Source organism: Aquarana catesbeiana, linkage group LG01 (genome assembly GCF_042186555.1).
Source record: "Aquarana catesbeiana isolate 2022-GZ linkage group LG01, ASM4218655v1, whole genome shotgun sequence".
NCBI lineage: Eukaryota > Metazoa > Chordata > Amphibia > Anura > Ranidae > Aquarana > Aquarana catesbeiana.
The window spans coordinates 982,228,132-982,245,711 of NC_133324.1; the positions used below are offsets into that span (position 1 = coordinate 982,228,132).

Below are 17,580 nucleotides of genomic sequence, written 5' to 3' on the forward strand. Positions count from 1 at the left end.
ATTTGTGTAAAAGTGCCATGCTGTGGCCGGTACTTTTATTTATTTTTTTTACTTTTACTTTTAACCACTTCCCTACCTACCTATAGTCAAATGACGTCCACAGATAGGATCTCCCATCCTGGGTGGACGTCATATGACGGCCTCGGGTTCCCGGCCGCCTAGGGGGCGCGTGCGCCGCGTTGCTCGGGACCCGGTGCGTGTGCCCGGCGGCCGCGATGTCCGCCGGGCACCCGCGATTGCCCGTTGGCTGGACCGTGGATCTGTGTGTGTAAACACACAGATCCACGTCCTGTCAGCTTAGAGGAGAGCGATCTGTGTTCCCAAAACAGCAGAACACTGATCGGTCTCCTCCCCTTGTACGTCCCCTCCCCCATACAGTTAGAAGCATTCCCTAGGAAACACATTTAACCCCTCCCCAGCCCCTAGTGGTTAACCCCTTCACTGCCTGTCACATTTACACAGTAATCAATGCAATTTTATAGCATTGATCGCTGTATAAATGTGAATGGTCCCAAAATTGTGTCAAAAGTGTCCGATGTGTCCGCAATAATGTTGCAGTCACGAAAAAATCGCGATCGCCGCTATTATTAGTAAAAAATATATATATATATTTTTTTTAAATGCCATAAATCTATCCCGTATTTTATAGACGCTATAACTTTTGCGCAAACCAATCAATATACGCTTATTGCGTTTTTTTTTTTTTACCAATAATATGTAGTAGAATACGTATCGGCTGAAACTGAGGAAAAAATGTGTTTTTTTTTTTTTTTTTTTTTTAAATTGGGATATTTATTATAGCAAAAAGTAAAAAATATTGTGTTTTTTTTTCAAAATTGTCGCTCTTCTTTTGTTTATAGTGCAAAAAATAAAAACCACAGAGGTGATCAAATACCACCAAAAGAAAGCTCTATTTGTGGGGAAAAAAGGACGTCAATTTTGTTTGGGTACAATGTCGCACGACCGCGCAATTGTCGTTTTAAAGTGCGACAGCGCTGAAAACTAAAAATTGGTCTGGGAAGGAAGGGGGTGAAAAGGCCCGGTTAAGAAATGTAATATGCGTATACAAGTAAAGATCATGTTGCTCGGTATTTTATATTCTGTCATTATTTGTTCTATAGATTTAGTTTGATGTCATTGGAGAATTCTTGTATATGTAGAATACCGTGCTTTGAGAGTGATTTTACTGAGAACATGGGAATTTTAGTTTCTAGGAGGTTGATGGGTAGTTTGTATTCTATCTCACATGTGTTAGTGTGTGTTTGGTTTAGGAGGCGTCTCCACGTCTGTATTGACACCTGCATGGGGGGGGGTTTGATTTCCCAAGGAGTACAAGTGTCACCCAAGAGGAATGCTGTAAGGTCATTCGTTGGGGTTCTTGTTTTTTCTATGTCTACCCACAGTGGTTTGTTGTTTTCATAGAACCAGTATTTAAGGTGATCTTTATGGTGAGGTATATGGATCGGTAGGGTGCAGAATATGTATAGTATTTGAGGTAAAATCAACATTTTTAAGGCCACTGTTTTTCCTAGCCAGCATAGTTCCTTCTTTGAAATATTTTTCGGTTGGGTTTCTATTTTGGTCATTAGTGGTTTGATATTGGCAGCAACTAGTAATGTGGTTGTGTTAGTCAGTGTAATTCCTAGGTATGTAATGTCTTTGTGGTCCAGGTATAAGGAAGATTTTTCTGTAAGATGGTTTGGGTGTTTGGTGGTACTCCCATGTTGAGAATTAGAGATTTTGCAAAGTTTACTTTGTAATAGGAAACATCTTCAAAAGTCATTAGGATATTGTGGGCCTGTGCTAGAGGTGTGAACTGGTTAGTCAAAAGAAGGATGGCGTCATGCGCAAATAAGTTTATGGTGTGCGTGTGAGAACCAATTCGGAAGCCTGTGATTGAAGCATGTGTTCTGATGGATTCTGCTAGTGGCTCTATCTTTAAGTTAAATATGCTTGGTGACAGTGGCGTCTCCAGCTTTCATATTTAGGGGGGGCACATGGGGGGGCAGGGACAAAAATAGGGGGGCAATATAAAATGCAAAGATAGATAGATCTATATATATTTTATCTATCCTGGGGCCCTTTACCCCTTTACTACGATCCCACAACGGCCCTTTCACATGTTCTGCAGTGAGCTCCCTTCCTACTGTATTGGGGCCCCCCCCAGGGTGACAGAGAACAGGAGATATATGTCACCAGCATACCAAGAAAATATAAGGGTCCAAAGCAGTGGGAGAACTATCAGGGTTGCAAAGGTTGTCTTGCCTCCGGGCCCTGGTGTTCCACCACTGTGGGGTTCCCCAGCCTCCTCTTGCTGTCCTGCTCCTGCTATTGACAGTGCTGGTCTACATCTCTTGGAATTTACAGGCTGGTTCTCCTGTCCTAAGGATGGGAGAAATCAGTCTGTTTTTTCAGTAACTGAAAGTCCTGGTGGAGTCCTTCCTGCAACTCACTCTTCTCCCTGCCAATGAGGATGCAGGGGAAGGAGCAGATTGGGCGGCCGTGGTTGTTTGAGCGCTTGCATTATGCAGTGTCAGCGAGCAGAGGGAGGGGGGAGGAATCGCCCGCAGGAGCTGACTGGGGAGGTTCTCCCTCTCAATAGAGACTGTGTTACCCCAGCGGTGGCCCGAGTAAGATGCGGCACATCCGATATGAATACAAACAAAAAGGAATTGCCTTTTTGTAAAAAAAAAAATAAAAATAAAAAAAAAAAAAAAAAATTTTGGGGGGGGGGCACATGGTGGGGCCCAGCATAATGTTGGGGGGGTCAGGGCCCCCTCTGCCCCCCCCTAGGGTCACCATTGCTTGGTGATAAGGGGCATCCTTGTCGGGTCCCATTTGTTATGCTAAAGGGTTTGGACAGGAGACCTGAAGTGTACACTTGTGCTGAAGGGCATGAGCATAGAGAAAGGATTGCTGTTAATATAGATCCTTTAAAGCCAAATTTGGATAGTACCATTTCCAAATCTGTCCAATGGACTCTATCTAAGGCCTTCTCTGCGTCTATGAATAGCAGCAGAGAAGGCGTTCGATTTTGCATAACATTTATAATTCTTCTTGTAGCATCTGAGGTTTGTCTCCCCTTCACAAATCCCATGATGGAGGGGATGATATTTGAGAGCCTTTTGGCCAATAGTTTTGCGTAAAATGGCCCTCCTTAATATCTGTATTAAGGAGGGATATTGGCCTAAAATTGGCCGGTGTTTTAGGTTCTTTTCCCAGTTTAGGTAGGGTTACAATTAGGGGTGCGCATCTTCACTGGCCTCACGATTCGATTCGATTACGATTATCAAGTCAACGATTCGATTCCGCGATGCATCACGATGCATCACGATTACAGCGCAAGTCCGCAAGTGCTCATGGTTTTCATCAAAAAAAATTCAAGTAGTCAGGAGAACTCCATTTTTTTATTCTATCTGTTCTTAAGAAAAAAAGAGACAGCAGAGGAGCTCCAGGCTCTCTTCCAAAATGCTAAAGGAGATGGTCAGAGCCTGCGGACATGCTACAGGAGATGATCAGAGACTGCAGACATGCTACAGGAGATGATCAGAGACTGCAGACATACTACAAGAGATGATCAGAGACTGTGGACATAGTACAGGAGATGGTCAGAGACTGCAGACATACTACAGGAGATGGTCAGAGACTGCGGACATGCTACAGGAGATGGTCAGAGACTGCGGATATGCTACAGGAGATGGTCAGAGACTGCGGACATGGCACAGGAGATGGTCAGAGACTGCGGACATGGCACAGGAGATGGTCAGAGACTGCGGACATGGCACAGGAGATGGTCAGAGACTGCAGACATGGCACAGGAGATGGTCAGAGACTGCGGACATGGCACAGGAGATGGTCAGACTGCGGACATGGCACAGGAGATGGTCAGACACTGGGGACATGGCACAGGAGATGGTCAGACACTGGGGACATGGCACAGGAGACGGTCAGACACTGGGGACATGGCACAGGAGATGGTCAGACACTGGGGACATGGCACAGGAGACGGTCAGACACTGGGGACATGGCACAGGAGACGGTCAGACACTGGGGACATGGCACAGGAGACGGTCAGACACTGGGGACATGGCACAGGAGACGGTCAGACACTGGGGACATGGCACAGGAGACGGTCAGACACTGGGGACATGCTACAGGAGATGGTCAGACACTGGAGACATGCTACAGGAGATGGTCACAGACTGCGGACAATAATGCAGAGTTGTGGTGTGATGAAGGCACATAGAAGACAATTTATGATATGGACTTGTGTCACAGCGCCCCCCCTCCCCCTCTGTACTTACATGCTGCTCTGCCGGTGGCAGCCTGTAATGAGCAGGGCGATCTGCCTGCTCACCATCTCCCCCCGATCTCCATTCCAGCCGCCGGTTGTCGATACTTGGCATGACTATCACATTCTTTCCATCGTATCTCTCCTGAGGTCAGCAATGAATTCTCCCGGGACAGTGCTCTGTGCATAAAGCTGTTATTAGTGTGTGTATATTCCGGTCATGTGACTCTCAGCCGCGCCTCCCTCCTCTCACGTCTCTCCTGATGTCAGCCCCGCCCGCCTCTCTTCTGACCTGATAGCTCCAGTCAGTGGGCGGAGCTGACTTCAGGAGAGACTGAGAGGAGGGAGGCGCAGGCCGAGAGTCACATGAGCGGAATATACACACTAATAACAGCTTTACGCACGGAGCGTTCTCCCGGGAGGGGGCGGGGCCAGAAATCGATTTTTCGGGTCGCATGCATCGATGCCGCATCGGGGACACCCGAATCGCGATGCATCGATGCTGCGATTAATTTCAGCAGCCCTAGTTACAATGTGTGCTCTCAGCATCTCTTGAGGGAATGATGATGTTTCTGTTGCTTTTGTAAATACCATTTGAATGTATGGTGATAGTATGTGTTTGTATGTTTTGAAGTATTTGTTGGAGAACCCGTCTGGTCCTGGTGATTTTCCATTTGGTAGTGTAGTTATAACTGATTCTATTTCTTGAGTTGTGAATGGGGCATTCAGTTCATCTAACTGGGTGTTTGAGAGAGATGGAAGATTTTTTGTGTGAATGGGTTTGCTATATCTTGTGGATTGGTGATTTTGTATTGTAGAGTGGGGTGTATCAAATGTGCTATCCTGGATTTGGTGCGTGTTGCTTTGATTCTGTTGGCTAAGTATTTGCCTGCTCGGTTAGCATTGGCATAGTAATTAAGTTGTAGGATCCTGAGATGTTTATCATATTGTTGGGATAGGTGTTCCCTCAGACTTTCTCTAAGTATTGAGAGTTTGTTTGTCAAGGTATCAGTAGGTGACTGTTTATTTAGGGTTTCTATAGTGTGGATTTTGGCAGTAAGGTGTTTAGTTTTGATGTATGGCGTTTTATCTCTTTTGCCCCTAATTGCATGAATATGCCCCTCATGATTGCCTTATGGGCATTCCATAGTGTATATGGGTCATGTACAGATGAGTTGTTGTTCAAGAAATATTCCTGAAGTTGCTGAGAGAGTGTTGTGTGGGTTTGGTGTTCTTGTAGCAGCCTAACATTGCAGCGCCAGATGGGGGAGGAAGAAGAGACACTTTGGTCTCTGATAGACAGAGATATTGCAGCGGTCTGACCATGTAATATCATGAATTTTTAGCATCTGATATTTGTTGTATGTTGTTGATTGATGTGATTGGTGTGGTTAGAGTTGCAGGGTATTTCCATTTGTGGAGAACCTTGTGGTTTCTTAGGACCTTGGTGATTGTCGCCAGATTGTGACATCATTGTAATATGTGCCTGGATAGGTCAGGAAGTAGACGTATAGTGGCATATTGTGGAGGTATGCTTTCATGTTTATGCAACACTTGTAGGATTTGTACCTTCACGTGGTAGTAGTCAGGGCCGTCTTTAGCGCAGGGTAAACAGGGCACTTGCCCTGGGCCCAATCTTTGTTGGGGAGCCCGCGCTAGCCGTGAATTGGGGCCCAGATGACAGCTTTGCAGAGCGCACAGAGGATATGGGAGGATGTATTCTACGCTAGCCAGCTGAGAGGGGCGGGGCCGGGAGCTCCACTGATGCTCTGACCCCGCCCACGTGCAGCCTGTATACTCGGAACCGAGCGTCTGTAGTGAGAGCCAGTGATCGGAGTGGGAGTGTCATTGGAGCTCGTGGTCCTGCCCCCTCTATACTGGCTGTTGAATACAGAGGTCTGGGGGCGGGGCCAGGAGCTCCAATGACACTTCCACTCCGATCACTGGCTCTCACTACAGACGCTCTATTCCGAGTACACAGGCTGAACGTGGGCGGGGTCAGAGCGTCAGTGGAGCTCCCGGCCCGGCCCCTCTCAGCTGGCTAGCGCGGAAATACATCCTCCCGTGTCCCCTGTGCACTCTGCAAAGCTGTCATCGGGGCCCCAATTCACGGGTAACGTGGGCCCCCCAACAAAGCATCAGTGGAACTCCCGGCTGTTGTAGTGAGAGCAGAGAGTGGAAGCCCCGCCCACACACCTGAATGTATGTAGTGAGTTTGGCTGGCCAGGTATGTCCTTACACCCATAAAATGCCTAAATGTTTGTTTAAACCCTGAGCTGTGTTATTCACCTGTAAAGCTGTGCATTGCTAAAAGTTCTCTGACCATCACTTGTATAATGTCTGCAATCTCTGGTAATCTCCTGCAGTATGTCCGCAGTCTCTGATTGTCTCCTGCAGTATGTCCGCAGTCTCTGATTGTCTCCTGCAGTATGTCCGCAGTTTCTGATTGTCTCCTGCAGTATGTCCGCAGTCTCTGATTGTCTCCTGCAGTATGTCCGCATTCTCTGATTGTCTCCTGCAGTATGTTCGCAGTCTCTGATTGTCTCCTGCAGTATGTTCGCAGTCTCTGGTAATCTCCTGCAGTATGTCTGCAGTCTCTGATTGTCTCCTGCAGTATGTCCGCAGTCTCTGGTAATCTCCTGCAGTATGTTCGCAGTCTCTGATTGTCTCCTGCAGTATGTCCACAGTCTCTGATTGTCTCCTGCAGTATGTCCGCAGTCTCTGGTAATCTCCTGCAGTATGTTCGCAGTCTCTGATTGTCTCCTGCAGTATGTCCACAGTCTCTGATTGTCTCCTGCAGTATGTCCGCAGTCTCTGATTGTCTCCTGCAGTATGTCTGCAGTCTCTGGTAATCTCCTGCATTATGTCCACAGTCTCTGATTGTCTCCTGCAGTATGTTCGCAGTCTCTGGTAATCTCCTGCAGTATGTTCGCAGTCTCTGATTGTCTCCTGCAGTATGTCTGCAGTCTCTGAACCTCTCCTGTAGTATATCTGCACTCTCCTGTAGTATGTGTATTAATGTGCCCCTTTACTTGCTCAATTATTTGGGATTGCTCCACTGCTCAGTAAGTGGTAATGATGTGCTGTAACCCCTAGCAACCAATTAGTGAGCGCTAATGTACATTAACCTCTAGCAACCAATCGGCAAGCAGAAATTATGTGTTGTAACCTCTAGAAACTGGCCAGTGAGCAGTAAGGATAGGCTGTAACCTCTGGCAAACATTTGCAATCACTGGGTGATCTGCTGCAGTAAACTGATTTTGAGTCTACCTGCTATTTTTTGTATGTCTCAGAATGGAAGGGGGGCCCCAAGAAAATGTTTGCCCAGGGCCCAATCAAAATTAAAGACGGCCCTGGTAGTAGTGAACACTTAATAATACATCCCTCTGTGTTTCTTCAGAAAGGAAAGATGGGTTTAGGGACCCTATGGATTCTGTCCACTATGGTGTCAGCGTTGGGACCAAAGTCGAGAATAGGGTTTGGGCATACTGTAGGAGTTGGTTAGGAGGGACAGATTCTGGTATGTCTCTAATTTTTGAGGTTGTTCCTTCTGGATCTGTCCTCTAAGTCTGCGACTTTGACTTTAAGCCATGCAATTTCATCGCCCTGAGCTGTATAGGCATCAACTAGCACATTGTATGATGATGCATATTCATCCATCTTTCTTTCAACTTTGTCTATCCTGTTTCCCATAGCTTGAACTTCCCTCTGGCACTTGTCAATCCCTTTGACCATGTCTGATTGCAATGAGGATCTTAGCAACAGTAACATTTTGATGTGTCCCTGAGCCACCCCCATCAAATCATTCTTTGAAGCTATTACCTTTTGTACCACCACCCCCTCCCTTTAGAATGTAAGCTCTACGAGCCGGGCCCTCCTGTACCTTTTGTATTGAACTGTACTGTAATTGTGTTGTCCCCCTTATACATTGTAAAGCGCTGAGTAAACTATTGGCGCTATATAAATCTCGTATAATAATAATAATAATAATGTGGGGAATTCTGCTATGGGATTTTGGAGAGACGGGCCCTCTGATTGGACAGCTGTGTGTTGGGCTATTTAGTTGTGACCTGACTATGGCTCAGGACCCCACAGACAGGAAGTCTGTACATTGGAGTCAGGGGGACTCTCATTCCTCTGCATGGGGTGAAGTCAGAGCATGCATGTCTGCAGGAGGCAGATGTACTTTGTGACAGAGCAGCAAGGCGCTGATCAGGAATAAGCTAGGAGAGAACTTCACTCTAGGAAACTCTTTTGTTCTAAGGAGCAGACCTAAGGCCTAGGCTACAGGCCTGAAGCAGCCGGCAATAACCTAAGCCAGGAGGCTGAAGCATTTGGAGTCTGTAAGATCCAGTAATGGTGGAACCCCCTGCGTGGGATACTCATGTCTTTGTGAACCCTTTTATTAAAAAAAAAAAGTGGGCTACCACATCCTTAAAATATAGTTTTGGACCGGCGTACTCACTGGAAACGCACCTATCACTTGAGTCTGATCACCCCAATCTTAAAAAAATATATATATATTTATTTTTCCACATTGCAAGTGTGTAATGAAAATGGTCTTTACATTTGTAGGGGAAGTGGTCATAGTGGGGGGGGGGGGGTTACCTTTTTATTCTAATGGCAGGTTTAGGCTTGTTCTTAAGTAAGATTTTTTTTTCTTTTTTTAACTGAACAATCAGATTATATAGTGTATGGCCAGCTTTAAATCCAGTAATCTTTATTACAATTTTTTTTTACATTAATACAACAGACGCATTTCACATTCATCTTGTTCAAAAACAGCAAAACTACACAATACATAAAATAGCCCCACAAATAATAATAAAAAATAAATCTCCCATCTCAGATCCGTTAGCCCTCTCTCTTTCTCCCCTCAGGAGACTCCCATCAACTAATATCCCCCCCTCCATTTTATGGCCCCTCACATTTCCAGGCCGAGGACCTCCACCCAGTTTTTCCAAATAGCCTCAAAACTTCCCTCAGCAATTTCTATGTAGAAGAGTAAATTTCTCTTTTATTACAGTTTCTTTTATTTGTGATCTCCATTCTTCCACTGTCTGTGTATAAGAAGAGATCCATTTCTGTGCAATTATCTTATGTGCCTGGAAGAAACTTCTTCTCATTATTGTATCTTCAGTATTTTTCATCAAACTAAATTCCTCCAATATATTTATTATACAAATTCCAGGATCTACCGACAGTTTGATTTGAAGCTCCTCAATAGTTATAATTATGTCCTGCCAATATCGGTGGAGTTTAGGGCGTCTCCACAAAGTATGTATTAAGTTTGCCGGTGATCCTGCCATAAATTCATTCCCTCTTTTTTTGATCCTGCCATAAATTCAATCCCTCTTTTTTTGATCTTGCCATTAATCTTGACTTTACATTGTGTTGCTAGCACAAAGTATTTTACTTGAACATGAATCTGCATTTTCACCTTCTTCTAAGGAATATATTTCTCCCTTGGAGTAAAAAGGTCCTAATATCTCTTGTAGGGTTTTTTTTTATACACACTTCTTTTTGGCTCAACAAAATAACTTTTTATATTCCTTTCTTTCCCCTCCCCCTTCTCATGCTGGCTAAAAACAGGTGTTGCCACCAACCACTGGAATAATCGGTATTAAATATGTTAATTTTCTGTGACACCAACCTGACCGGTCTTGTTACATTACCTTTTACATTTTTTTTTTTTTTTTTTTACTCTGTCTATCTTTCTCCTCTTTCAGTACATTATTGAAATGCCCAATTATTAATGTTGGTAACTCCGACCATTGTGCCATTTTTCCAAAAACCTTTTTTAATACTTCATCCTTATATGGAGGGGGAATATAAACCTTCACCAAACATTTTATCATTAAGAGTACATAAAAGCATCAGATATCGACCCAAAGGGCAGGGCTTTTCTTCTCAAACAATAGGTGCTGGAACTCAACCACGACCCCCCAAAACTCCTCCCCCCAAACACACCCTCCAAATCACATTAAATAGTGGGTGTGGTCATATTTCACCAACAGTAGAAGGGTCTTAAAGGGGCATTACATATTAGGATTGCATTACATACAGAGTGCAGAGTTCATGGGGGTTACACACGGAGTGCAGAGCTTTCACTTGTAAACACAGAAACCAGACTTCTGTGTTTACAAGTGATTGTGGTGAGCAGCACCAAAGGGTCTGAGCCAGAGGTGGTGGAACTGAGTTCACCAAGTTCCCCCTGAAAAAAAGCCCTGCCAAAGAGTCTCTAATACACTGTTTATATATATAAACCTAATGGAGCTCAAAATACTCCTGGAGAGGATGTAGAATGGGTGACATGGAACTGATATCTATATGACCTGAATGTTTTATCCTCCTTCCGTCCCATATGTGTCTCCTGCAGACAGACTATTATTGGGTTATGAAATTCTATTCATTCTTTTACTGCTTGTCTCTTCCTTCTATCCCCCAAACCTTCAACATTCCAAGACAATATCTTCATTTTACTTCTCACAATCCATTATCTTATGATGAAGAATAATTGACAGATGGAGGAAGGGAAGGGGGAAAGAGGGAGGGGGAGAAGAGCCACCAGAAGAGAGAAACAAAAAAAAAAAAACCCGTACATCCCAACCCCCCCCCCCCACACACACTAACCTGTACCTGAATACTACCGATTACAGCTGGATATCCCTCCTTGATAGGAAGCTACCAACTACATACCACTTGTCCCCTCGGGATGCATACTGAGGAACCATGGGACTCGGGGGAGGGGGGGGCTAGCAAAATTCCTCCCCCAGCACCTCCTCCCCTCCCAAAGGGGTAGAAGAAAAAACAGAAAAGAAAGCAAGACGCCCCTCCATCCCGCTGGACCTTTATTATCCCTCCCCCCCCGACCCGCTACCGCCTCTTATCCAGCCACGCAGTCACTGCCCCAGGGGTGTCGAAAAACTTCACTCCATCTCCTTCTGTAGTACATAATTTTGCAGTAAACATTGAATAAGTCATTTTCAGTGCCTGTAATCGGCGGCAAATTTTGCTCTTTCTTTCTGTACCTCCACTGAAAAGTCTGGGGGGAAAAAGACACTTTGTTCCCTTCTATTCAATACTACCTCGTTGTCGTGCTTTAGACAATATAAGATCCCGATCTTGGCAGTTTAATATCCTGATAATAATTGGCCTGGGTCTGCCTCCAGGGGGCGGAGAATGGCTAGGTATCCAATGAGCTCGCTCTATTGAAAAACCCTCTCCTCCAAAAAAATTAATTGGCCAATTTTCTAAAAAATTAATGGGGGTTTGTCCTTCTTCTTGTTCAGGTTGGACTAATATACAGATGTTGTTGTGTCTTTGTCTAGTTTCCATCCATTCTCTGAGTTTGATCCTTTCTGTGTCTTTGTCTCATAGAGATCCTTCTTTATCACAGAATCCTCCAGATCTCCTCCTCTCATTTCCATTACTGTAGTTCTTTCACATATTTTCTGATTCTTCTGTCTCATGACTGCAATATCTCCTTCAATTCCACCATCTGATTGGTTAATGATATCAGCGACATTAGTATTATTGCAACCCTGTCCTGCAGTAAGAAGATCTCTCAGAGTAGGTTGTGTTATTACACTCGGGGTGGGGATGATATATACTGTGTGTTTCCATCTTTTAATAGGTGACTAATGTCCATATCTTGTGTGTTCAGCTCATAATCGATCATCTTCGTATCCCCCTTGGGATCTGCTGATAAGACTAATGATATATTTCATACCGATCTCCCTTCAATTCCACCATCTGATTGGTTAATGATATCAGCGAAATTATTATTATTGCAACCCTGTCCTGCAGTAAGAAGATCTCTGAGTAGGTTGTGTAATATAGTCAGTAAGAATGGTGCTGCGCTATTCCTAATGTACCCCCCAGTGCCTAAATGTAAATCAGCAATAGCAATCAGTGGCTTAAGGAGTAAATAGCTAAGTTCAGTGTGCTAATTAATATAAACTCAGGCGGTGACCTATATCACCTACAGTGCTAGGTAGAAATAAACATAAGTGGGCGTGAGTCTAAAGAGTGACGTGTAGGCCAGTAGTAATACATCAACCTAAAAACCTCAATATCTATATTACATCTGTAGTGAAAACTGTTGGAGCCAGAAAAACCCCAAAGAGCAAACAAAAAATAATAGAAGTACAAAGTTACAATGAATGTCCGTGGAGATCAATAGTCACTGCAATAAAGTGTCCAATGCCAACAGTAGGTGCTTACAAAATAAATAAAGCAATATTAAAGTTCATAAAAAGAGGTGGCTTGTGCAGCAGCAGAAAACATTTTATAATTCAAAAAAAGTGACTTGTGCAATATGAAGGAACTCCAATACTATTTCAAACGTGCCAAACAGTGGAAAAATATAAACAGTAATTGGGGCCAAAAAAAACAAACAAAATATAAATAAATGTGCAATTTTACAATGAATGTCTGTGGGGATCCATAATAAATGCAATAAAGTGTCCAATGCCAACAGTAAGTGCTCACAGTTAAATAAAACAATATTAAAGTTCATGGAGAGAAGTGACTTGTGCAATATCAAGCAACTCCAACACTTCTTAAAACGTGCCGAACATTGGAGAGATGTGAGCAGTAGTTGGATCTTTTCTCACATTAGATGGATAGAGATGTGAAGTGTATAAGAGGTGCTCTTCATGCAGATCATCCTACACTGGAAGGTAATGGCCCCTTACCTCATTGATGTGAGGTTACAGCATAGAACAATCAGGCTCTGCTGGTGTCTCCTAGGGGGCGGGTCCTGTACTCTGGGCTGTCTCTCTGTGTACCTCCCATCCTCCAGGGGAATAATGACCAAAGGGAGACAAGGATGCCGTATAGTGTAGTCATTATAAACTTCACAGAGCTTTATTAATAACATAAACCAGGATACTCACACAGATTATAACAGAGGATGCAATGTATCCAGAAGGGCGGCGATCTCGTACACTGCTGACAGTGGAAGGTGTGCCTGGCCCTTTCGGCCCCAATTACTGTTTATATTTTTCCACTGTTTGGCACGTTTGAAATAGTATTGGAGTTCCTTCATATTGCACAAGTCACTTTTTTTGAATTATAAAATGTTTTCTGCTGCTGCACAAGCCACCTCTTTTTATGAACTTTAATATTGCTTTATTTATTTTGTAAGCACCTACTGTTGGCATTGGACACTTTATTGCAGTGACTATTGATCTCCACGGACATTCATTGTAACTTTGTACTTCTATTATTTTTTGTTTGCTCTTTGGGGTTTTTCTGGCTCCAACAGTTTTCACTACAGATGTAATATAGATATTGAGGTTTTTAGGTTGATGTATTACTACTGGCCTACACGTCACTCTTTAGACTCGCGCCCACTTATGTTTATTTCTACCTAGCACTGTAGGTGATATAGGTCACCGCCTGAGTTTAATATTAATTAGCACACTGAACTTACCTATTTACTCCTTAAGCCACTGATTGCTATTGCTGATTTACATTTAGGCACTGGGGGGTACATTAGGAATAGCGCAGCACCATTCTTACTGACTATATTACATCTGCCCTTAGGGTCAGGTTGGACCCTATTCAGTGCAAGCTGCTTTTCCTTTACTATTACCGTTTTTGCATGGTAGTGCAGGAATAAAAAATACCTGATAGGTTGTGTTATTACACTCGGGGTGGGGATGATATATACTGTGTGTTTCCATCTTTTAATAGGTGGCTAATGTCCATATCTTGTGTGTTCAACTCATAATCGATCATCTTCGTATCCCCCTTGGGATCTGCTGATAAGACTAATGATATATTTCATACCGATCTCCCTTCCAATCTCCAAGATCCCCGAAGAATTCCAGACTGAAGTGTAGTTTCTGTATTACTCTGAGATTCATTGAGGATCCTGATTGGCCCCAGCTTTGTTATTCTCATTTATTATGGCTTTTGTCATCTTATTAGAATCTGTTCTTTGTTTGGACAGATTTCCTTCAACCCCTTTTTCTGATCCTTCTGAGTTTTTAACAGTGTGTGGTGTGTGTTTTGTTTGTTTTTTTGTTTTTTTTTATTGAAACCCTCTGCCGGCATCTCCTCATTGTCTCTCAGTGATTTCTCCATTTCGGCCTCCGGTTCCCTCCTCCTCCTTTCCGGGTCATAATCTGTTATCCTTTACTTTTTTGATAAATATACTTTTATAAAAAAGGAAATTATTTATATATCTTTTCAGATGGATTTCACAGATATGAAGGGTAAGCAGATAAAAGAGTAATTAGCAACCATATGTAACAATCAGGAACAGTTTCATCAGTCGGCAACAATTCAGAGACTTAACAATAATTCGATAGTTTTGCAGTAATTGTATTGATCGTCTATTGGCAGCAAATCAATAACTGTAATGATTTAGCAATTAAAGTCGTTGTAAACCCTTTACACCCGCTTTAAACTACAGACCAGCCTATAATTAGACTTCCCTGGAGCTGCACTGGATATCTCCTATACCTGCACGATTTAGGAGATTTCCCTGTATTTGCCGACGTCATGCGGCACATGAGCACTTAAGCCAACTGAAGCAATAGTACGTACGTGCCGTTGCTTCAGTTGTGCTGTTCGCGGCGGCTCCCGCGCGCATGCGTAGGAGTGGCATCATTACGGCTCCGGCCAATAACGGCGTCAGAGCCGTGATACCCGGAAGCAAGCTCCAGACGACATGTTGGCTGCCTGAGGGGGAGACGAGGACGGCTGCGGGGGCTTCGTTCTCGGGTAAGTAATTCATAATAAGCTAGTATGCTAAGCATACTAGCTCATTATGCTTTTATCTTGCAGGGTGTGTTTTTATTTTTATTTTTTTTACTTCCTCTTTAACTTGCAGTAACAGTTCATTAATTAACAGCAACTATAACAATCATCTGATGACATAAATTCTGCTCTTTATCAATGAAAGGCTCAGGTGCGGATGTGAGGTGAGCTGAGTGGACGGTCATTTGCCGGCTCTGCGATGTGCGGCTTTCATTCAGAGGAGCTTTGATGCAGCTCCATTCCGAGGGAATGACGAAACATCTTTACCCCGCCTGGCTTAGGAGGATGTTGGCAGCGATGTCAGAAGTGACTAAGCTATTAAATGATTATTAGCTATCATTGTCTCCCCCCTGGTACCCCTCCACCATGACGGTCTGCTTGTCTTATCAGTCAGGTCTCTGACTGCACATCGGCTGTTTTCTCATCGGCTGTTCATCATTGCTCATCGGTTGTTTGCTGTCTGCTCACCGGCTTCACCAACCCTCACTATCCTCACCATCCCTCACCATCCCTCACCATCCCTCACCATCCCTCACCATCCTCTACAGACCTCACCATCCTCTACAGACCTCACCATCCTCTACAGACCTCACCATCCTCTACAGACCTCACCAGACCTCACCATCCTCACCAGACCTCACCAGACCTCACCAGACCTCACCAGACCTCACCATCCTTACCAGACCTCACCAGACCTCACCATCCTCTACAGACCTCACCAGACCTCACCATCCTCACCAGACCTCACCATCCTCACCAGACCTCATCAGACCTCACCAGACCTCACCATCCTCTACAAACCTCACCATCCTCTACAGACCTCACCATCCCTCACCATCCCTCACCATCCCTCACCATCCTCACCAGACCTCACCATCCTCTACAGACCTCACCAGACCTCACCAGACCCCACCATCCTCACCATCCTCACCAGACCTCACCATCCTCACCAGACCTCACCAGACCTCACCAGACCTCACCATCCTCTACAGACCTCACCAGACCTCACCAGACCTCACCATCCTCTACAGACCTCACCAGACCTCACCAGACCTCACCATCCTCTACAGACCTCACCAGACCTCACCAGACCCCACCATCCTCACCAGACCTCACCATCCTCACCAGACCTCACCAGACCTCACCAGACCCCACCATCCTCACCATCCTCACCAGACCTCACCATCCTCACCAGACCTCACCAGACCTCACCATCCTCTACAGACCTCACCAGACCTCACCAGACCTCACCATCCTCTACAGACCTCACCAGACCTCACCAGACCTCACCATCCTCTACAGACCTCACCAGACCTCACCAGACCCCACCATCCTCACCATCCTCACCAGACCTCACCATCCTCACCAGACCTCACCAGACCTCACCATCCTCTACAGACCTCACCAGACCTCACCAGACCTCACCATCCTCACCAGACCTCACCATCCTCTACAGACCTCACCATCCTCACCATCCTCACCAGACCTCACCATCCTCACCAGACCTCACCAGACCTCACCAGACCTCACCAGACTTCACCAGACTTCACCATCCCTCACCATCCTCACCAGACCTCACCAGACCTCACCATCCTCACCAGACCTCACCAGACCTCACCATCCTCTACAGACCTCACCATCCTCTACAGACCTCACCATCCTCTACAGACCTCACCATCCCTCACCAGACCTCACCAGACCTCACCATCCTCACCAGACTGTCTTACTTGCTCTGCTTGATCCATTGGCTTTGATGGCTGAAATTCCTGAATGGCTAAAACTTCTCCCTCAGCCTCTGGAGACCTAGAGATCATGGGAGACGAGAGGAACTTTGAAGGAGAGAGGTGAGAGGAATGGGGGGCTGCAGTGGGGTGATTTTAAGATCTCCTTTCTTGCTCCGCTTTGATTTATTACACTTCTCCACAGTAATGAGACCCACCACACAGACCTCATATAGACTCATGTCAAAGCAGGTCCATCATTCAAACCTTCACAAACTTTCTTCCTTTGGTAAGATCTCAGCTACTTGCTCTCCATATATTATTGAAGTGTTGCTGATTTCAGTCAAATACTAGAAGTTCTCTTAAGCTGGTGGAGCTGCTGCTGTGGGAAAACCATTTATGACTGAACTGCTGCTAAAGGTAAAAAATTCCTAATCGCTGTTCTCTGTTGGTGAGAGAAGAACTGCAGACTTGTCACCATTGATGGACTGTTCTAATCATCGGTAATAGACCCGGATGATAAGGATGGCGCCATATGAATGCTGTCAACTATTGAATTGTTGCTGCAAGTTAGTCGCTGAATCGCTAAAGTGTGGATTTGCTGCTATCAGATCGCTAGAATTGTTGCCAATCACTGAAAAGCTCCTGCAAGTTACCTGCCAAATCACCACACCGGCTGAAATGTGGCTGTCAGATGAGCGCCAGAACTGCTGATAATTGATCAACTGTTGCTACCAGCTATCTGCTATAATCACTGATAATTGAGATATATATATAATATCTGTTACTTAATTG

General features: G+C 44.7%; 1 protein-coding gene across 1 annotated transcript in view; it reads left to right on the forward strand.

The window, feature by feature from the left end:
- Nucleotides 1-17,580, forward strand: part of LOC141129097 (uncharacterized) — a 74,534-nt gene that overhangs the window by 22,552 nt on the left and 34,402 nt on the right. Inside the window, exon 2 of the mRNA XM_073616889.1 lies at nt 15,632-16,784. Within this exon, the coding sequence (XP_073472990.1) occupies nt 15,632-16,784 (1,153 nt within the window). The remainder of the gene's footprint in view (nt 1-15,631; nt 16,785-17,580) is intronic.